This window comes from Triplophysa dalaica, chromosome 2, assembly GCF_015846415.1.
Source record: "Triplophysa dalaica isolate WHDGS20190420 chromosome 2, ASM1584641v1, whole genome shotgun sequence".
In the NCBI taxonomy this organism is placed as follows: Eukaryota; Metazoa; Chordata; class Actinopteri; order Cypriniformes; family Nemacheilidae; genus Triplophysa; species Triplophysa dalaica.
This window is the reverse complement of record NC_079543.1, coordinates 6,775,531-6,798,526: the sequence shown is the minus strand read 5'-3', so window position 1 is coordinate 6,798,526 and position 22,996 is coordinate 6,775,531. Positions and strand designations below refer to the sequence as shown.

General features: G+C 37.2%; 1 protein-coding gene and 1 long non-coding RNA gene across 2 annotated transcripts; one reads left to right on the top strand and one right to left on the bottom strand.

Annotated features, from left to right (window-relative positions):
• Positions 1 to 540: 540 nt before the first annotated feature.
• LOC130436496 (probable E3 ubiquitin-protein ligase HERC3) lies at positions 541 to 22,039 on the bottom strand. The gene is made up of 37 exons (XM_056767178.1): positions 21,600 to 22,039; positions 17,815 to 17,929; positions 17,627 to 17,703; positions 17,324 to 17,545; positions 17,056 to 17,147; positions 16,701 to 16,831; positions 16,487 to 16,614; positions 16,331 to 16,401; positions 16,143 to 16,243; positions 15,965 to 16,024; positions 15,766 to 15,871; positions 15,363 to 15,558; positions 15,111 to 15,274; positions 14,895 to 14,969; positions 14,736 to 14,816; positions 14,539 to 14,607; positions 14,260 to 14,418; positions 14,018 to 14,158; positions 13,712 to 13,875; positions 13,481 to 13,544; positions 13,343 to 13,401; positions 12,991 to 13,174; positions 12,814 to 12,913; positions 12,495 to 12,703; positions 4,609 to 4,804; positions 4,089 to 4,252; positions 3,908 to 3,982; positions 3,747 to 3,830; positions 3,583 to 3,651; positions 3,327 to 3,476; positions 3,048 to 3,188; positions 2,665 to 2,828; positions 2,035 to 2,098; positions 1,887 to 1,945; positions 1,547 to 1,730; positions 1,364 to 1,463; positions 541 to 1,212 (listed from the first exon to the last, which is right to left on the bottom strand). Exons 1-37 carry the CDS (start codon positions 21,805 to 21,807, stop codon positions 998 to 1,000), a joined length of 4,641 nt encoding a protein of 1,546 aa, XP_056623156.1. The 5' UTR covers positions 21,808 to 22,039; the 3' UTR covers positions 541 to 997.
• Positions 11,516 to 12,487, top strand: LOC130433481 (uncharacterized). Its single transcript, XR_008908582.1, has 3 exons — positions 11,516 to 11,623; positions 11,714 to 11,801; positions 12,180 to 12,487. It is a non-coding gene; the product is annotated as an uncharacterized LOC130433481 (long non-coding RNA).
• Positions 22,040 to 22,996: the final 957 nt, after the last annotated feature.

The following is a 22,996-nucleotide window of genomic DNA, read 5'->3' as shown; positions in this document are numbered from 1 at the left end:
GCACCTGTAATCGTCTCACAGAATATATTTTGCATATTACTACTCAATCATTATTTCATTTCAATATTTTTTGTCTGTTTTTATATTTGGGAATGCACTGGTATTATCTAGTATTAAAGGGAAAGTTCTCCAAAAAATGAAAATTTTGTCATCATTTATACTCACCCTCAAGTTACGGTAGGGTAAAACTTTTCACTTGGACACAAAATAAGACATATTGAAGATTGTTGGCACCATTAACTACTACAGTTTTCTACTATGGAAGGATTGTGCATCTGTTTGGTTACAAAGATTCTTCCAAATATCTTTCTTTGTATTCATCAAAAAAAAAATTACACAGGTTGAGGGTGAGTAAACGATGAGTGAATTTTCATTTCTTTGGTGTATTATATTTATACTTTTTGGATAACCATTAATGGATAAGTATTGAAGTGGTAAATTACCAGTTTGCAAGGCATAATTCTAATCAATCCGACAATGTCAAGACCAGTTATCATGTAAAGGAGCATGAGATAAGGAAAGACATTTTGGCCGGTAAAATGTATTTTTATTTACATAAAAGATGCATCCACAATTCATGTATAAAAATAAAGGTTTTAAGTTTCTTTGTCGGGCTGTTCCTAAACGAAACATCAAAATAATTTTCTATTGTACCACAGGTACAGCTGAAAAAAGTTCTTCAGACTATTAAAATGTATAAGGAAATCGTTCATTTATTATTGATTAAAGTCTTAAGTGTAAGAGGCAAATTTATATTGATCTATTTGTAAATTTGTGACTGAAAGCAAAACATTTTATCCAAAGTGACTTTCTGTCCATTATGGGTATATACATTTGATCAGTTTGTGCGTTCCCTTATTCCCCAGGAATCAAACCCATGCCATGCTATATGCTCTAACAACTGAGCAAAACTATTTATTTTATGTAAGATTTCATAAAAAGATTTACAAGGAACTCGTCAGCCTAAAGCTGTCACATTCTTGCTTTGTCTGTCTTTTCACAACCTTCCAAAAACCTCACAATAGCTGATAGCATGTATAAGCTTGTTACGAAGTGTGTCGATGTCGCTGTATTTGGGAAGACATAATATGCCAAAACATGTTTGTGCTTCAGGGAAACGATCATCTGAATCAGAAGTGTTCCACTGCACAATCTTCAGGGTGACCTTTGAGAGACCACCAGCAGGTACACGATCCGTTCCATACATGAAAACTGAGCAACAAAAATTATATGGTGAGGATATAAGCCATTGTTAGAACATTATGTAAAGGCACAGGTTAGATGCACAAAAAACTAAATATGGACATAATTATTTAGTTTTTCATTGCGCGTATGTTTTTTCATACACGAAGATGTAACTTACTTAGAAATTTCTTCTTGTTTTCTTCAGACGACTCAAAGAAAACAGTCCAGAAATTCTTGATCAGATCATCAGAGGGAGAACAGCGTTGGTAAGTAGCATGCTAAATATTAAGCAAATAGAATTAGTATACTACACAATGACACACTTATTAAAGCATATTTTTATGCGTAGATCTTCATATACCTTCTGAAGGTCCTCCCACTCATACTCAGGAGAACCACTGAAAACTTCTCTGAGTTCTTTAGGGTGAAACATTTTCCAGGCTTTGACCGGACAGCTTTCGGAAAAACCTGCAGAGAACGGCTCAAACTGGTTCTTCACGGACTTGTTGAAAATGAAGTCCACATACAAATCCACATACTTCTGTCTGCACAGAAATACAAAAACATACAACATTTAGCAATGATGACATCTATAGCCTTGATAAAATGTACTCTTCTTTATTTTTCTGTTTTGTTGTGTTTATTAATAGTAATATGGTGTGTGTACATAGATGCTAAGACAATGACATCATCATTCCTACCGATTAATTATCGTTACTGGAATCTGAGCTCCATTTGGAATGAGCTCTTGCCCTTTGAACTTAAAGAGATAAACATTGTTATTATTATTCTCATCCAATCAGCAGATGGTCTACGCAAGAATCATGAAAGAGTGAAATACATATTTACCGTAAAATCCAAGAAAAGCACCTCAACCACTTCCTCATCCTCCTCCAGTAGATCTTTCAAACCTCTGGTATGAAATTTAAAAACATAAATTAATATAAATTTACAGAAAAACCTGCTTTAAAAGGTTTTTGTGAAAAAAAATCAAGTGCTCAGTGTTCCGTATCGAAGCCAGAGGGCTGACGAGGTTTCAGGTTAATGGTCATGTGTGGGAATTTTAGCAGCATCTAGTGGTCAGATTGTGAATTGCAACTAACGGCTCACTCCACCCCTTTTCTTCTTGAAGCACTTCGGTGGCTGACAATAAAATATTAACGAAACGTGCACTGTAAAGCAGTTTATCTGTTTACGGCTGCTACAGAAACAACATGGCGAATTGGGGGACCCGCAGTGTATGTACAGTATATAGAAATAACACATTAAAAGGTAATAAAAACATAATGCTTCATTATGAAAGGTTTTCGTACACGTCCAAAGACATTATGTGTGTTAAATTACATTTCTTAATTTTATGCATTCTACCTTTAAGTCCTGGTAAACTGCTATATTGCATATTACAACATAACTATACTACAGGCACAAAAAAATTCACATTTGCGTTTTATAGGTGAGTCATAATTAGCCCACGTTTACCTGGCCTCCACAGGGGATATTTCCTCTAGATCACTCAGAGTGACGCTCTGGTCCAGAAGTTTCTTGAACAACGCCAGTGGGAATTCTATGTTCATGTAACAGTGGTTAAACAGTGCCATTCCACAGACAAGGCCAAGATTGTAGAAATCTTCTTTGGTTGTGTACTGAAAATACACAGGTATTAGTGTACAGTAAGTATCTTACACCAGAACAAAACTGACATTAAATGATTACATTAATTATAAAGCTTTAATAGTCACATTCATTCTGGTAGATGAAAAATTGAATACGATAAATTTTGTTAATTGAAGTTATATTTGTTATTATTGTTTATATGTACATGTATATGTGTGTGTGTGTGTGTGTGTGACAGCAGTAGATACCTCGGAATTGAACCACACCAGTGAATTCTCACAAACTTCCAGTGGCTTTTTCTCCCATGTAAGGAGAGATTGTGAAAGCAATGAGAAGAACTCGGCAGAAACGCCTCCCGCATCTATTCCATTCTCACCAGCAAAATTCACCTGTACAGAAAATATATATATTTTCAAGTTTATTAAAGGCTATTGACAATGCCAGTCAACATACAACCAACAGGAAATGACATGAAGAATAAATGGTACAAAATTCTCAGATTCTTTGTTATGATTCAGTAGGACTACCTTCAGTGGACGTAAAGATGAATGGATGCCTCGTTTGAGATACAGCATTGTATCCTTCAACATTGACTCCCTGTTAATTTGTAAAATGTTGCCATTCAAATGTAAAACAAGAGTTTGAAATCCCTTCATGGAGAATGGGTTCTGTAAGAACTTAGAAATTAGGGTAGTGTTAAAACATGTATTGAAGTACGGAGAGATTTGTTATTTTGGGGTGAATACACAATACTAGCACACTGTACGGCTGGCTTCAACTTACTTTAAAAATTCTCAATTTAGATGCAGTGTCAGTCACAAAGGGAAAACTGATCAACACTTGAAGAGTTTTCTGCAATCAAAATGAATATAAGTAAATTTAGATTACTCATAATTATCTTGATAAATATCACAAGAATCTTGTTGTCAGACATGTGTGATACCCACAACAAAGTGATCCTTCAGATCCACCATATAATTGATATCACCATAAACCATCCACAATCCAAAATCTTCCAAGGTGACTTGTAGCTTAAAGTAGAAAAAGATGAGAACTTATTTGCGTTTCACAAAATTTGTGAGATGGAATTGATTGTTTCGTTTCTCACCATATCTAGGAGGTCCTTGATCTCGTGAATAATGAAATCTCTGTTTGTGATGTCAATGTCGTCCCTGCAGCAGACCTTAAAAAACACACACATGAAAAGCACATTCCATTTTTGAGTGAACTATCATTTTGTTATCTGTTGCGATCGCAAAAGTTATGGTTGAGATGTGTAAAGAAGGCACCTTATAGACCAGCTGAAGGACCTTCAAAAATTTCCTCAGGCATTTCGGCTCATCCCGATTTATCTCACTAAAAGAAATGCTGCCAATCAACTCAGCAGAGGCATTGCGAAATAACTTCACCACATCTTTGAGACAATCTTTAGGGAGTTTGGACCAGTAATTTACTAAAAACATAACATATGAAACAAATGAAAAAGAACACAAGACAATGTAATACTCAAAAAAAATGGTGCTATATAGCACTAAAAGTGGTTCTTGGCTCATAAATCATAGGGGAACCACTTCAAGTGCTGTACCATCCTTATGTACGTCATAGTTCTTCAGAGGTTCTTCAGTGGTTCTTTGGGATGACTATATAGAACCGCTGAAGAACAATACAGGGGCTTAACTGGTTCTTTATACGGAAGCGGTGCTATATGGTTCTTCATTTTTTCCCCTATGATTACGAGCCAAGAACCACTTTTAGTGCTATATAGCACCATTTTTGTTTTTAGAGTGAACATAAACTTTATTATTGTACCTAAAACTTCAAGAGCGTCAGGTTTCAGCTGAAGTATTTTGGAGGTGAGTGCTTTAAGTGTATTGGTCCTGTGTTGTTGCTTGCAAACTCTGATGAGCTCAGGGAGGAGAAGATAAACTCTCAGAGCTTCCACACCAGTGAAACCCTCTTGAGGGTTAAGAGAGGGCAAAAGTGCACCCCGAACCGTCTTCACAACCTATGGTATAAAATTGAAGAAATATATGTTTTACGTTTGTGTTTACCAAGAGTTTTACAAGTACAATCAGGGCTCCAGACTAACTTTTTTCACCAGGAGCACAGTGGCCCCCAACTGAAAATTTTAGGGGCACAACCAGAAAATTTAGGGGCACATACCGTAAATCAACATGCTAACCAAATCTACTAATTTCCACTGTATTACTAATAAATACTTTAATAATAGATGCAGAAATTACAATGTTCTGTTTCAAATTCAGTGTCACATTTTATTCTGCACTTTTGAAGATGCAACAACAAGGTAAACTGACAGCACCATCGTTGTTATGACAGTACATATAGTAAACAAAATACCATACATTCAGAATAAAAAAAGTGCTTAGTAACAAAGTGCTTAGTAACCTTTCGGTCATTTCACAGTTACAATGTGACTTTTTTTCGCCACACCAACCTCTGACTCTGCATCATCATCCGATGGTGACACTGTAGACTCTGGCACTGGTACACTAGCCGCAGGTCGGATGAACGAATCAATAGTTCGCTTGCTCATAGCTCAGACACACGCACATATGTGACCCTGGACGACAAAACCAGTCTTATGGGTAAATTTTTCAAAAATGAGATTTATACACCACATGAAAGCTGACTAAATACACTTTCTATTGGTATATAGTTTGTTATGATAGGACACTATTTGGCCGAGATATAACCATTTTAAATTCTGGAATCTGAGAGTGGGAAAAATCTAAATATTGAGAAAATCGCCTATAAAGTTTTCCAGAAGTAGTCCTTAGCAACGCATATTACAAATGATGGGAAATAAATGAAACTTACACCATTGATTTACCACAGCTTAAACTGTATACACACACAATTTCATAAAAATAATTCTCCAGGAACATATAAAATTTTACACTTGAGCTGGCAACGAATCATCATTAACAGAGGCAGATCTACATGCTAAGATGATGTTTTGTTTACATTTTGTCAGAGCAAAATTGGCATAACTTTGACATAAACAACTCATGAAAACCACTACTTTGTAAAGAAGGTATTTAAGAACGTTTGTGACTAACTGACCTGAACTTTGAAGAATTTTCCCACTCAAGCGTGTTGAATTCTGAGTCCGCAGTGAACACTTTGTATTCCTTCATGGCACGGAGTCGAAGCGATCTAAACATCGATTGAATTCGTCGTCTTCCGGGGCATCCCCTTATGTCAAGCCGGTCTCTGGACATTCTGTATTATCTTCCCAATGATTTGCGAAACAATCATTTACTAGGTTCGTTAAATTATTGCTGTCATTAGTGTTTAGATTGAGCAAACACGCTTCCATCAGAATCCATGTTTTGAAGCGCGATCATGACGGATTGTGTACGCTGCGCACGTGAGACGCTATAGCAGGCCGTTGCTAAGAGGAAACAGGTTTGTTTTAACACTCTCTATTGGCTTACCCTTGTAATGACATAGAAGAGAGTAGATTAACTTGAAAGCGGAATCTCTTAACTTTACATAGATAGCAAACTTGAATGGGTAGTTTTCATAGAGCGGACAGCAGCGAGTTAAGTTTGTAGGCATGTTTCTGACCATTTTTTGTTCGCGATATTAAGGGATCGACTCACAAAAATAAAGTTTTGACATATTTAGGGTAGGAAATTTACAAAATATCTTCATGGAACATGATCTTTACTTAATATACTAACGATTTTTGACATAAAATAAAAATTGATCATTTTGACCCTAACAATGTATTTTCGTCTTTTGTCAGAAATATACCCGTGCGACTTACGACTGGTCTTGTTGTCCAGGGTCACATATCAGGTTGTGATGATATTTGTCTCCGTTTCCTTCCCACAGATGTTTACGCGCGCTCGATTATCTCTAGGCCCCTCCCCCTCCACGCATTTTAGCCACTTACAGTGGCCATTTCCTATTCTTCTCACACGCATTGGCCGCCTCACAGACAGGCATCACTCAATGAAACGCGAGTGTGTGCTCGCGTCTCGTGAGTATGTTTGCGAGTGTGTGTGTGTGCGAGTGCGAGTGTGTGTGTGTTTGCGTGCGTGTGCGCTCGCGTCTCATTGATTATTTCATTGCTCATTTCATTGATCATTGACGTGCCCCTTCCACGTTTAATGTATAAAAAAATACGGAGGGTGGGGGAGGCAAATTTACTGGTAGCAAATGTGCGACTGGATGTAAAATTCAGTCGCACACTCTCAAATTTTGGTCGCAAAATGCGACCATTTGGTCGCAGTCTGGAGCCATGGAGAGAGCTCTTTAGTTGTATTTTTTTAGAAACAAATTTATTAAAAAGCTCTTAAAAATAAGTGACTTTAAGTTAAAATGCATACGTGCACACAGAAGATTTGTTAACAATGAAAACGTTTCCTTCATCAGTCAGAAGAACAGCACCAGATTCTCCACAGACTATTGATTTGATTTTGTCTTTCTTCAGGTTTAGTAGTTCTGTAGATAAATGAAATAATTTGGATCTGAATTAAGTAACACTTAGTCAAATCTACATTATAAGATACAAATGTGAAATATAAAGGCGTGATGTTGATAAAATGAAAATACGTAGTATTTCATACTTAGTTTGCCATCAAGGCCATTGTTGTCACCGCGCAGTCTCAGCACCGAAACTTTCTCATTCCGGATGAATCCAACCAAATTTTTTCCTGCTGACATGTCCTGAATCTCTGATGTTGGACACACGCAGCGTATTCCGTTATTCACATGTTTAACTTTGTCAGGTTGTGTCAGACCGAAGCCCTCTCGAACCTGCGCTCCCCAATAACACAACATCTCAAAGTCTGATGAACGAAACCTTCGGTGCTTCACACTAAACCAAACACTGCAGGCTGAACGCACTGAACTACTTCATATGAGGAAACCTGCTGTTTTGTTACGAGATTTCCAACAAAACGAAAGTCAAACATAACGATACTGACCGCGTTTATGGCAAGCCAAATTAGCTTTAATCATTCTCAGGATATAAGTTTTTGAAATCAACAATTCAATTTTTACGTGTAAAAAATTCTTTATATAAAGAATAGAATTTTTAGTATAAAAATGTGAATTCTGGATATCAACAATCATCTATGGCAAGCCGAATTAGCTTAAATTGTCCCCAGCGTTACTCGTCGTAATTGCATTTTTACTAGTAAGAATTAAATTAGAGAGCTCTATAATTAAATTTTTACTAGTTACAGTACAATTACAGAGCTCTATTTCTCCGGGACACGTCCTGTCCAGGATTTAGGTTGTGTCCTCCGTAGGTCGCATTTGTGGACCGCATACATCATAGAGGTTGTCTCGTATCAGTTAAAAAACATAAAATTAAAATGTATTTCTATTAAAGGGTAGTTCACCAAAAAATAAAAATTCTGTCATCATTTACTCACCCTTTTGAGTGGCTTTTGGTCGGGGTCTCTGAGTGCAGCTATGACACGTCAGAGGGGATCTGGCCCTCCCGGCTGAGCCTGGTTTCTCCCGAGGTTTTTTTCTCCATTAATCAATCATTGGAGTTTTGGTTCCTCGCCTCAGCAGGGCAGTGTTGGCTTGCTCACCGGGAGACTGCATTTATTTATTTATTAATTAGATATTATTTATTAGAATGATCTTGCTTGTTCTATAAACACCATGCACTGTGCTGTGTTTTACCTTTTCTGTTTTTCCTGTTTGCCCCTGTAAAGCTGCTTTGGAACAATGCACATTGTGAAAACCGCTATATAAATAAACTTGAATATGCCCAGTGAGGAAAAATGTTCCCTGAGCAATGAAATTCTTACTTTGCTGTCCACAATGAATGCCAAGACAGTGCAAAGCACACAAATACATAAACTATAAACACCCATATACATACAATGTAAGAAACATAAAATCAAAACCATGCTGAAACAAAATAATACAAACTAAAAATAGACTATGTATGTGAAATGTATATATGCAAATGTACAGTATTAACTTATGTGCGAAAAACAATAGTGCAGTATTATGCGGAAATTGAGTGCAACTAACATGACAACAATTGCAGCAGTAATAGTAACAGAGGAGAAAATTGATAGGAGGCTACATGAGTAGTATTAGCAAATATACAATGGTAGTAATAACTGCAATAACATTTAAAATGTTCAAATGAGATGTAACAGCTGGACTGACTGTTCTCTGAGAAAGGTAAGTCCACTAAATAGCTACCTCTTTAAGAGTCTAATTGATGAAAATAGTTTGTCTAGCTTTCTACACTAAATACACTTTTTATTAAATTATGGTTGATTAGGACGCTAAACTTTGCTCAGGCTAGCAGTTTAACAGCCATAATCTATTTATATAAACGCTGCAACAAAAGCTTGCCAGGTTTTCCCCTCCAATGTATACAAACTGGATAAATATGCATAAGGTAGGATGAGCATTCTTACTAGTAAAACAGAATTAGAGAGCACTCCAATTGAATTAGAGGGCTCTGCAACTGAGTTCTTACCAGTAAAAATCGAATTTGAGAGCTCTTTAATTACATTCTTACCAGGAAGAATTGAATTTGAGAGCTCTATAATTCGATTAGAGAGCTCTGCAGTTCCATTATTACTAGTCAAAATTCCCATCATAGAGCTCTCTACTTTAACTTTTACTAGTAACAATTAAAAATAGAGATGTCTGTAATTGTTTTATGACTAGTAAGAATTGAATTAGAGAGCTCTACAACACTAAATAAAAGAGCTCTTTAATTTAATTGTTACTAGAAACAAGAATATAGAGAATACGAATAGAGAGCACTATAATTGTGATTGTTACTAGTAAAAATTCCTTTAGGTAGCTGTCTTATAATTATTACTAGTTAAAATTAAACTAGAAAGCTCTATGATTAATAAAAATGGAAGTCAATGGAGATGTATGACTTGTAATAATTGAATAAGAGTTTTCTTATTGTAATTGTTACTAGAAAAAAAAAAATTATAGAGCTCTATAATTATTCAATTCAATTCAAGTTTATTTACAGTATATAGCGCTTTTCACAATGTGCATTGTTCCAAAGCAGCTTTAAAGGGGCAAACAGGAAAAACAGAAAAGGTTAAACACAGCACAGTGAATGGTGTTTATAGAACTAGCAAGATCATTCTAATAAATAATATCTAATTAATAAATAAATAAATGCAGTCTCCCGGTGAGCAAGCCAACACTGCCCTGCTGTGGCAAGGAACCCAAACTGCAATGATTGATTAATGGAGAAAAAGTTTGTGATGTAAATTAAGCATTAAATACCAAGTGTAACTTCAGCATTAATGTGACAAGTAGTCCGTCTTTGCTCTTGGCTGGGGATGTAGTGGTCTGAGCTGGGATGGTTCGATGGTCGTATTTCTCTTGGGTGGTGGTGGAATTGCCTTAGATGGAGCTGGGATGGTCAGTCAGTCTGCAGCTGTTAGCTGGCGTAATCTCTAGGTGGGGATGGGCATATGTCGATCATTTGGACCTGGCGGAATTTCTTCCTACGTCGGGATTGGCATCCCGAGGCGAAGGCAGAAGGAGAATAATTAGCGTAGCTGCTGTTCATTAACTATTGTGGCAGGTCAGACACGAGACAAACTCAAAAGGTAGTTTTAACCCCGGAGGGTTCTTTATTACTTAAGCAAACAAGGTACTTATGAACAAAAATAAGCATGTATGGGGGGAGCCGTCGTCAGACGTCCGTAAGAATCCTCCGGGGGAAATGTGAAGCAGGCGAGGTCCGTGGCTGTAACTAAACTTGGCTTCACCGGCTGGTTGTCATAGGCACTCGTATCTTTCGAGAGGACCACAAACGCAACAGAATTCCGTCCGCACGTGCATCTCGTGTGGATTTGTAGCTCACCGTTCTCTCCCCTTCTTCCGGGTTTTATATCTTCCGAAAATATGGGTCAGGCGTTGACAATCAGCCGGCGTGCGGCTGAATTCGTTCAATTGCCATGGTGACGCTGATTGGGCAATAGGCAACTCGCCACACTATGCATCAAGTGATAGCTTGGCTGAAAAGATGTGTCTTTAATCTAGATTTAAATTGGGAGAGTGTGTCTGACCATCGAATAGTATCAGGAAGGCTATTCCAGAGTTTAGGTGCTGCGTATGAGAAAGCTCGACCCCCTTTAGTGGATTTAGTTATTCTAGGTGTCATCAAAAGTCCTGTGTTTTGAGATCGTAGAGAGCGTGATGGGTTGTAATGTGATAAAAGCTCAATTAAGTAAGTAGGGACTAAACCATTTAAAGCTTTGTAAGTAATTAAAACAATTTTAAAATGAATATGATACTTAATGGGTACCCAGTGAAGCTGCTAATTGTTAATAGTAAACATTTAATTATAGAGCTCTCGAAGTTAATTCTTACATGTAAAAATGTAATTATGACGAGTGACGCTGGGGACAATTTTAAGCGAATTCGGCTTCGATAACAGTTAATTTCCATATGAAATATGTTGCGCATTATATAATTTCCATATAGGGCGATATTCCTAAAATAAAGTATAAAGTTAACCATACTTAGTTTGTCAGCAAGGCCACTGGATTCACCGCGCTATCTCAGGACCGACCGAAACTTTTCGATTCCGGGTAAATCCAATAAAGCTTCTTCCTGCTGACATGTCCTGAATTTCTGATTTTGTAAACACTACAATATCATTCACATTTTCCAATTTGTCAGGATAAACCAAACTGAGACCCTCTCGGACCCGCGCTCCCCAATAACATAATATCTCCACAATTGATGGGTGAACACAAACGAACTTGAAAGTTAATCTGAGAGCTGCTGTTTTGAACTAAACGAATTTTTTCGGATTTCTCATAAAACGAAGGTAATAAGTTAAACACATTTAAGATGATTCATGTTGTTATAATGATGTGAGCACAACATAAATTAACAAAAATCCGCAAACTACGGACAGTATCAGCCAAATGATGGAGATGACGCTTTAAAGTGAAACGGAACACGAAACAGAAACACATCAAGGTGGAAACAAGTGTCATCCTCATGTGAGAATTGCATTTTATTTGTCTGTACTTATTGTCAATATACACATATTAAAACATTAAAATTACATATATTAGAATATATAGCATGTATAGGCTACATTGTGTTGTGTTAAAACACATTTTAATGCATAAAGTAATACAAGTAAAAATTGCTTTTTGCCCTACAGTAACCCCATGTAATCTTTATTGCACATGGATTTAGCACAAAACATACAGATTTAAAATACCCAGTTCATGATAGTCTGCCTGTCATGAAACTGACATGAAACAGAACTAAAATACAGACAGCACTCAACAAAAACACTTTAAAATGAAGATGGAAGCTAACTCAAAAAACATGAACAAAATACTTTAACAAAATCAAACTTAACTTAACAGATCAAGGGCAACAGGACAAGACGGGGATGAAGACAAAGGATCCAGCTCAGGACAGCAAACACAAGGACATTAAATAAGGGAGGAACAAAATTGGCATAACCAAGGCAACAGGTGAAGGGTATGAACTGACAATGAATATGGAAACAAGGGGCGGGGCAAAGACGCAAGACAGGGGAGCACATGGCTCAAAGAATCAAACAATGGCATGTGCTTCCAAACACAAATACAAGACATTCACGCTCAAACATGCAATGGACAATGTATATCCTTTGATTAGCTTATTTTAACATTGCTGACTAATACGAAATTTCATGCCCGTCCAAAAACCTTACAAAAGCTGATAGCATGTGTTAGTTTTTGACGGAGATTGTCGACATGGCTGTATTTTGGAAGATATAATGTGCCAAAACATGTCTGGGCTACTGGTAAAAGATCATCTGAATCAGGATTGTTCATCGGCACAATCTTCAGTGTCTGCTTTGAGAGACCTCCAGGAGGTACACGGCTCGTTCCATACATGAAAACTGTAAAGGCACAGGTCAGATTCACAAAATAAACATTATCTGCAAATTCTTTTGTTTTTCAATATCATTCTATATACAAATGTTCTTTCAGACACCAAGACGTAACTTACTGAGAAATTTATTTTTGTTTTCTTCAGACAACTCAAAGAAAACTGTCCAGAAGTTCTTGATCAGCTCATCAGAGGGAGAACAGTGTTCATATGTAGCACACTAAATATGATGCAAAATGATTTAGTACACTAAACATATGTCAATGTTTAATTTTTAAAACCTTGATCTTCATATACCTTTTGAAGATCTTCCCACTCATATTTAGGAGAACCATTGAAAACTTCTCTGAGTTCTTCAGGGTGAAACATTTTCCAGGCTTTGACCGGACAACCTTCAGAAAAACCTGCAGAGAACTGCTCGAACTGATTCTTCACTGACTTATTGAAAATGAAGTCCACATACAAATCCACATACTTCTGTCTGCACCGAGATAAAAAAACATTCAGTAGTGCTGACACCTGTGGCATCTATAGCCCAGATAAAACTCTTTTTTTATCCTTTATTTATCTGCGGCATCTCTTTAAGTCGTATGGTTTCTGATGTACTACACACAGATGCTAAGACAATGACATCATCATTCCTACTTACCGATTAATTGTGGTGACTGGAATCTGTGTTCCATTTGGAATGAGCTCTTGCCCTTTGAACTGAAATAAATAAAAATTTTATTAACATATTCATCCAGTCTGCAGCTCCTCTAAACGAAAGAGTGAAACATAGAATTACTGTAAAATTCTGGAAAAGTGCATCCACCACTTCTTCATCCTCCTGAAGAAGATCCTTCAAACCTCTAATTTGGGATGTGAAATAAAATTCATAAAAATTCACAGATAAACCTGCTTTGAAAGTTGTTTGAAATCTTCATTGTAATGGAAGATGATTATTCAAAAGTGGTCAGTGACAGTAGTGAATTCAAAATAATATAGAATTCTTCTCAATATAATAGGTCATGTTTACCTGGCCTCCACAGGGGATATTTCCTCTAGATCATTCAGAGTGACGCTCTGGTCCAGAAGTTTCTTGAACAATGCCAGTGGGAAGTCAATGCTCATGTAATATTGGTTGAACAGCGCCATTCCACAGACAACGCCAAGATAGTAAAACTCTTCATTGTGTGTATTCTGAAATGAAAACGATGACATGCAAAATTCTGTTGCATATTAAAAAGCTTTACTCAAAAAAAGTGATTTAATAAAAAAGTCAATAGTGACGCAGAAGTCTTCTTATTTCAGTGATGATGCATTTAGTAGCAATACTAGATACCTCAGCATTGAACCACACCAGTGAATTCTCCAAAACTTTAAGCGGCTTTTTCTTCCATGTAAGGAGAGATTGTGAAAGCAAGGAGAAGAATTCTGCAGAAAGAGCCCCTTCATCTATCCCATCCTCACCAACAAAGTTCACCTGGGCAAGAGACATTGTTTTAAAATGACAAACAAGAAAATGCCATACTGAATAATGGTCCAAAATTCTCAGACCCTTTGCTGCTCCTTCTGTAAGACTACCTTCAATAGATGCTGAAATGTGTGGTTGCCATTTCTGAGATACTGAAGTGTGTCCTTCAGTATGGAAGTCCTGTTTATGTGCAAAGTGCTGCCAGTCAAGACCCACACGGCGTCATGTTGGTCTGGAATTGTCTTCCTGATGAATGGGTCCTGTAAGAACTGAGAAATCGGGTTAGTGTTAAAAATGCAGTTAAACTTGTTTTTGGTAAATTGTTACAATTTTAATAGGACCACACGTTTAAGGCTCCCATTTATCACAATTAGGACTCTTTGACTTACTTTAAAAATTCTCCATTTAGATACAGTTTCAGCCACAAAAGGGAAACTGACCAACACTTCAAAAGTTTTCTGAAAGAAAAATTCACTCACGTAAATTAAGAAAGCTTGTAACCGTCTTGAACATAGAGAAAAAAATATCAAAAGAATCTTGATGTCAATATTGATGATGTTCATTGTCACAAGTCTGTGATACCTACAACAAAGTGGTCTTTCCGTTCGAGTATTTCATCGATATAAAGGATTGAGCATGACTCAAAATCTGGCAGTGTGGCTTGCAGCTAGATAAAACATAAACGTTTTTTTTTAGTCTTTCTGTAAGATCGTAATATGGAATCTATTTTTGTTTTGGTTCTCACCATATCTAGAAGATCATTGATCTTGTGAATAATGAAGTCTCTGCTTGTGATGTCATTGTGGGTCCTGCAGCAGACCTTCAAAACAAAGCCACGAAAGCATAATTCAGGTTCAGAATTCCCCCAACCTGTTGCTCCAACATTACATTTTTGGGTGAACTATTCCATTGTTAAGTGTCATGATAGCATATATATTGTTATGATGTGTAGCAAAGGCACCTTATAGATCATCTGAAGGACTTGCAGTAGTTTCTTCAGATGTATCATTTCATCACAATTAATTTCACCAGATGAAATTTCGTCAATCAACACAGCCGATGTATTGCGATATAACTTCACCAAGTCTTTGAGACGATCTTCAGGCAGTTCAGACCAGTAGCTTTCTAAAATGTATGTAACATATCAAACAAGAGATAAATAACACCAAATCAAAAGTAACACAAAGGATGAACATCAACGTCATAACTTTACCCAACACTTCAAGAGCGTCAGGTTTCAGCTGAAGAATTTTGGAGGCGAGTGCTTCAAGGAGATGGACTCTGTGTTGTTCCTGGCAGACTCTGATGAGCTCAGGGAGGAGAAGATAAACTCTCAGAGCTTCTACGCTACTGAAACCCTCTTTAGGGTTAAGAGAGGGCAAGAGTTTATCCCGAACCATCCTCACAATCTGCAAAATGAACACTGTTACACTGCTTAAACTCTTCTTTGATTCAAGTGGAAAATTAATTGATCTTATCTCACAGAATCTTCAAGATGACGATTACCTTTTACAAGGACAATGATTTTTTATAACAATTGTATAGTACATAATGTGATTGAATATGAGTTTATTGTAATACGTGTAAGAAATGGACAAGATTGGATTTATCATTACCTTTGTCATCACATTTTTGTTCTCTGTTAATTTTGCAAACAATTTCTTTACCAGATCAAAATCCAAACCACAGACATTTGCAGAAGTCTGATAATGTTCATCACAACTACAAAGACGAGAAATTATATAACAATGAGGAAGGAAATTACATTCATTTAAGAAAATGATAAATGTAGTCATCTTTCAGACTCTGAGTTACCTTGTTTTGAGAAAACTTCCATTCAAACAGGCAGCAGATGAAAACACTTGGTTTATTTTGCTAAAAAAAAACCACAGAAAAATGCTTTTCTTGTATCATTACAATATCAGACAACGATGTGGACTGATAAACATATACTGTACAGAAACTCACAATGCCATAATCATTTTAAACTCACTTGTTACATTCAGACCCCCGCTGGTCAATCATTCTGTCATCTAATGTTAAAATCCCTCTGTTTGGATTGGGCTCAGGTTTTGCTGATATATTCCCAAGTTGCTACACAATACAAAAAAAAACATTATATTAATGACAGCAGATAAGTGATTAAAGTCAAATTTTGGAATGAGTCCTGTCTTGGCCTACCTTGAAAAACAGAGCAAAGGAATGGTGCTCACCAGCAATGAGTTTTCCAAACACAAATTCATCAATAAATTCTGGAATTGGATAAAGGCTAGACGTAAGAACACTGTCAATAATATGCTAATATTTATAAATAGATAAATGTAGGTTTGTAATTACCAGCTGGCAGGTGTACTGGTGATGGCAGAGGCTGGTTTGTCATTTGTCCATTTCCCAGCTGCCCTTGCGTCCCACATCCAAATGAATAGATCCGCTTTGATGGTGCCACTAACACAAGTGTGTGATGTCTTAATACAATAAAAAACCCAGAATTACTTTTTTTGTAAGCCATTTTGTATTTATACATTTACAGTGTATTTACAAAACGTTGCACCTCCCACATGTGACCTCTGATACTACCGAGCCCCAAAGTTCAGCAACCACTCGTGGAAGATGTTCATCTTTAAATGAGTTGTGTCCAAGTTGACCAAAAACACCGGCTCCAAATGTGAACACAGTGCCTCCCTAAGAATGCATAAATATATTTACTATATATACCCTTTGTTAACTTGGGTTCTATTCCAAATATTATAAAAATGTAACACATTATACCCTCAGTAAAGTGTATTCGGTAAAGCTGGACCAAGTGTAACATTTATTATTTCAGCAGACACTAAGTTGATTGCACATACAATATGGTTATAATTCACATGAAAATGTGATCTATATAAGAAAAGGCTGTAAAATACCTTTGACAGAGTTGCTGTGTGTTCACCTCCACATGAGATGAACTGAGTTTTCTTCCCATTAAGGCTTCTTACAAGTGTGGGTACACACCTGTCTGAAATCCCAAAACACATCAACTTTTAATTTCTTCACATTCATACTCTGATATACAAAATGTCCTATTTGTCTGATAGGTACCACAGTGCGGTGCTACGATGACATGTGGATGTGATGAACTTATAAGCACAATACATTTTGAATCTTTCTAAGTGACATCACAGAAGTAGATACCTGTAGAGTCTCCCAGACCCAACTGTCCAGAAGAGTTCTTCCCCCAGCCCAACACAACACCAGAGAGAGACAACACAAAGCTGTGATCTCCTCCAGCGCTGATCTGAGCCAGTGGAACCCCATCCAGACACTGAACATGTTGAGGAGTCTGAGATCCAGATCGACCTTCACCAAGACCCAGCTGACCATGAGAGTTCTCACCCCAGACAAACACCTGACCCTCTGAGAGGACAAGAATAAACTCAAAAGGTACATCTACACACTTTATTTTTTAAATGGTTTTGATTGAATAGTCGTGAGTACCCTGTGTTAATGCCATTGAATGCTGGTCTCCACATGAGATATGTATCACGTGTCTGTTGGACAGGTCTTTGAGAGGTCTGCAGAAACAAACAACACCTCTTATGATTCTGCATGAATATACTATATATATTTATTTAAGTTTAGATAGATCAATCACTGTTGTCAGTGATGGTATAGTAATGACATACCGGCAGTTAGCGGATTCATCCATAATAATTACTTTCCCTCCATGAGCAAGTAATAATGAATCATCCCCACCACAGACAATCAATGTGATTTCCTGATTCTCCGTCTCTAGTTGTTCTGTAATTGGAATATACTTGTATAAGGCATCTGATTGTAAGAGCATTAAGCACTTCTAAATTAGCTAAATTATTAATATAGTTTATTCATGATAATAACAGTCAAACTTGTTAAAAGGCCTTGTAGATTACTCCAGTACCTACTGTGCCTCATAACATTCTGTGCCACTGTTTGTTTTACTGTGTCTGTGTTGCTTCTGAGAAACTACATTTAAATGTATTTGCTCAATACTATTACATTTTATTGTATGGTTTTATTTAATGAAACCTTGCCAAAATATCTTATTTTGTGCTCAGCATTAGATAGGGATATAAACGGTTTAAATAATATCACTGTTTCTCATGATTAATCAATTAAAAAACGTCAACAAAACATTTGTGTGTGTGATCAAAAAGAGTGATCTGGATCAATCGCAGTAGCCTACTGACCGACGGCCGCGTACCATTTATCGTGCGCTTATCACTATCATTACGGTAATTAGTCACTGAAATAGTGTGCGTCATACCGCTGTCCAAATGGTACGACCCACAGCGCAAACAAAAAAAACGCAAAATATAAAACTTGAAAATCGCCTAGTTTTCATTTGTTTTAAGTGCATTGCAAATTGACCCCAGAGAGTAAATGTATAGAAAAATAGCATAGGAATTATATGTTCTTTAAAATATATTCATAAATACGCTAATTGGGCTTCTGGGGACGTTTTTGAGAGAATTTTCTTTTCCGCATCTGAAAACCGCCAAAACCTGAAGTGACGTAACGAGAGGGAGTGCGGTTGATGTAGACCAGTGGTTCTCAACTCCAGTCCTCAGGCCCCTCCTGACCTAATACTTTGGATGTCTCCCTATTGAACACCTGAACAAGTTAATGAGATAATGAAGTGATGATTGATCAATAATGATGAACAGATGATGTTAAAAAACACAATCACTAGAATAAAAACCATAATAGTGTTGAGCTTTCATTAAGTGTGGCTCTTACCCTTGATTTATTATGTTACATTTTTTGCTAGCTGAAATAGTTTGTTTCTGAAGCATATTTATAAGAGCCTGACAAAAGACAAAATTATTTCGTCCTGGTGTTGGTAATAGCTGTGCAAATGTTGGTTGATTTTTGGTGTGTCACGATATTTGTCAGACTTAAATCCCCCTTATTTGTATCTGTCTTATAACAATTTAAGAAGGTTTCATTCCAACAATTTTGTCTTTTGTATGGCTGTTCAGAAACACACTATAACAGCTGATATAAAAAATAAATCAAGGGTAAGAGCCCCACTAAAGGAAGGTTTTTGAACTTACTTATGATGTTTTCTTCAGCGATTAACATCACCTGTTCATCATTATTGATCAATCATCACTTCATTATCTCATTAACTTGTTCAGGTGTTCAATAGAGAGACATCCAAAATATTCTGTCAGGGGGGGCCTGAGGACTGGAGTTGAGAACCACTGATGTAGACAATAGGAAAACAATGGATCGCGATGAAAATGAGAATTCGGAGAATATTATAAATGTTTATTCACATATGACGGACCTCTGCCATACAATTATGAGCCTGCTATGAGGACAAGAGAGCAGGGACAAAACGAATATAACATGTGGAAACGATTTCCTGACATGAAGGAGTTTGTGCAGCCTCTACAAATACAATCATTTACCATGACGATGAAAATTTTTAATAAATAACTAGTTAAAACAGACTCACTCACGACCGCTCCTACTAGTGATGTGTCATGCGCAAAAGATGCGGCTCTGAGAGCCGATGCTTTGTAGTGAATCAGAAGAGCCGGCTCGCATCGAGTGAGAGCCGGCTCCCAGTTTTTTTTCCTTTCGCGGCTTACCTCAAGGCAGAACTTTGTTTTGATTGGTCAGCAATCGCATCGCGGCCAATCAGATGTGAGGATATGGGATCATACCATTATGTAAAAACAGAGAGGGGGGTGAAGTGAAGCGGCACTCCACTGCAAGTTAACGAGTCGTAACCTCGTTAATAACGACACTGTCTGTCAGATAGCGGTGAGGAGAGTGTGTGAGTTGGCGTATTTGAAACTATGAGTGACACCCGAAAGAGAAGCAGCATCTGGCTCCAGTTTAAAGACGATGGAAACAACAAAGCAGAGTCCATTCACTGCAAGATGAAAATTACTTTAAGAGCAGGTTCCACCACAAACCTGCATAGACATGTGAGAACTGTCCATCCTACAGTGCAGTTAGAGGAGAGAGGGCAAGCTAGCACACCATCTACAGATCCTGGTTTGTCTCATCCCCAAAAAACAGCAACTGCAGCAGCATCTACTGGCTTCCACACACATGCAGGTATAACCTCTCTTACTGCAGCTCAAAGCAAAATAAGCCAGTTTATACCTAAAGTGATGACCCCATCCAAACAGCACAGCATTGATGAAGAGCTGGCTAAAATGATAGCTACTGATTCCCAACCCTTTTCAATTGTGGAGGACAGAGGTTTTAAAAGTTTTGTCAAAACTTTAAATCCCACATACACTCTACCCAGTAGAGTGTTTGATTAAAATATTAAACAAAAGAATGGTTTTGTAACAAAATAACTGCACAAAAACACTGCACATGAAAGGGTTTTCAACACACAAACCATTAATTTTTGCAAAGTTATGGTAAAATAAAGGCCTACAAAAAATCCTAAATTAAGAGCCTTTCAGGAGTGGAAAGAGCCGGCTCTTCTTTGGGAGCTGAGCCAAAAGAGCCGGCTCTCTGAAAAGAGCCGAACTTCCCATCACTAGCTCCTACTGAATACCAAGATACGCTGCAGTGATCAAAGGCAAAGAAAGCGCCGCACCCTCTCGTGACGTTAAATGACGCGATGTTGAAAAAAAGACTGTTTTTGGAGGCGGTCAAGGAAACGGTCACCTCTACTACTAAATTTGATGATAATACCATTACAAGGTTATCAAGATTTTTTTTTAATTAACGTCTCGTTTAATTTTTTATATTTTTGCATTTACATTGTATGGTCTGAAAATTTAATTGTGAATTACACGGACCGTTCTCTGTCATTTATGCTTAAACGTAGTAACTACACTTTTTATAGCTATTGACAAAAAAAATGCATTTACTAACATTAGATTTGTCGATAAAAAAACGACACAACATAGTGATCCAATCATTTAATAATTAAATATTTGGGAGACAATTTTAGCAAAGTAACGATTCATCTCGGTTTCTTTCGATTGTTATAAGAAATAATCTACAGGCACTCTTTTGTTTGTGGACGTGTACAGGAAGTTCAGTTGGGGTCACAAACGTGCGCATGCGCAGTAACGTTTGTTTATGTTGTTAAGTTTAAAACGTCGCTCATGCACATTTCAAGTGAACCTGTGAAACTTCGAGTGGTTTGGCCGTTGTCAGGACATGTCACGCGTTCAAGTGTCGTAAACCAAATTACAGAGGATAAACAAAAATTACTTCTTGCCCCCATCAACTTTATACATCTACAAGTGCCCTAAAATCCAGCCCATTAGAACAGACATGGAATAAACACGCCTCCCTTGAAATCACACCTCGGTTTAGACGGTATTCCCGACTCTACGTGAAGGCTGTAATTTGACTAACGGTATATGTTATCTGTTAGGCAAGCTATCAAGATTAGCGTAATGTACTTTCGTATTCATGAAAGTAAGTGAAATATAGTTAATTATACTTAGTTTGCCATCATGGTCATCGCCGCACAATCTTGTGACCGAAACTTTCCCATTCCGGATGAATCCCACAAAGTGTCTTCCTACGGAAATGTCCTGAATTTCTGATGTTGGACACACGCAGCGTATTCCATCATTCAAATGTGTTACATTGTCTGGCTGAATCAAACCGAAGCCCTCCCGGACCTTCGCTCCCCAATAACACAACATCTCCACATCTGATGAACACCGCACTGTATTGCAAAGGAAAACGAGCGTGAAATCTGGTTGCTTTTCTGCTTAAACGAAACTCGTGATATCTCCCAAAACGAAAGTAGCCTCAGCCGTGAAACACATTGAGATGATTTACGTTGGACAGTATGGATATTATAAAGAAACAATATATAATATAAACATGTATAATCACAAAAAGGATAAAGCTGATGACGCTTATTTATTTGCCTTAAAGTGGAACGAAAAACGAAACTGAAACTGACACCAGGGTCAGGTCAAGTTTTTCTCAATTTTGTCATTTACTGTATTTGGTGTCATGCAGAAGAAAGTCATACAGGTTTGGAATGACATGAGGGTGAGTATCTTTTTAATTAATCCACTGTACATATACTGTACATAAACTCACAATGCTCCACAAAAATGGAATAATCATTTAAAACTCACTTATCATGTGCAGACCTTCATCTGTCAATTATTCTGTCCTTTTTTTGCTGATTTATTTTCAAGTCCCTACATAATACTACAAAACAAAAACAGCACATTAATAATGACATTGCTTAAATATTAAGTCTTAGACTGTTTTAGAATTACAAATATAATCTTGCCTAGTTTGAAGAAGAGGGCAAAGGAATGGTTCTCCTCAGCAATGAGTTTTGTATATTCATCATTACAAAATGATGGATTCATATACTGTATGTACTTAGGGTTATCTGGCTGAGCATAGTCATAGGCTTGCTGGCAGGTGTACCGGTGATGGCACAGACTGGTTGATCATTTGTCCATTTCCCAGTTGCCCTTGCATCCGACGTCCAAATGAGTGGAAAATTAAAAGCAAAAACCACAGCCTGTAATAAAACACATTAAACTTATCAGCAAGTCTAAAAAAGTGTGTTTTAAGAAAAGTTAAGATGTGTTCCGTCTACTTTCAGAAGGAAGGGAGTTCCAGGGTTTTGGAGCAAAGGAGGAAAGAGCCCTATCACCCATAGAACGTAAAAGGCCTTTTGTGACAAATGACTACATACAATCCCGGCAACATTGTGTTAAAAAGGTTACGGAAAGGCTACTTCAACTGGTATAATGCTTTTTCCAATACCTTTGTCTATAATAATTACTTTTTCTCCATGAGCAAGTAGGGCTGCACCGTCCCCACCACAGACCACCGATGTGATGTCATCATTTTCTAGCT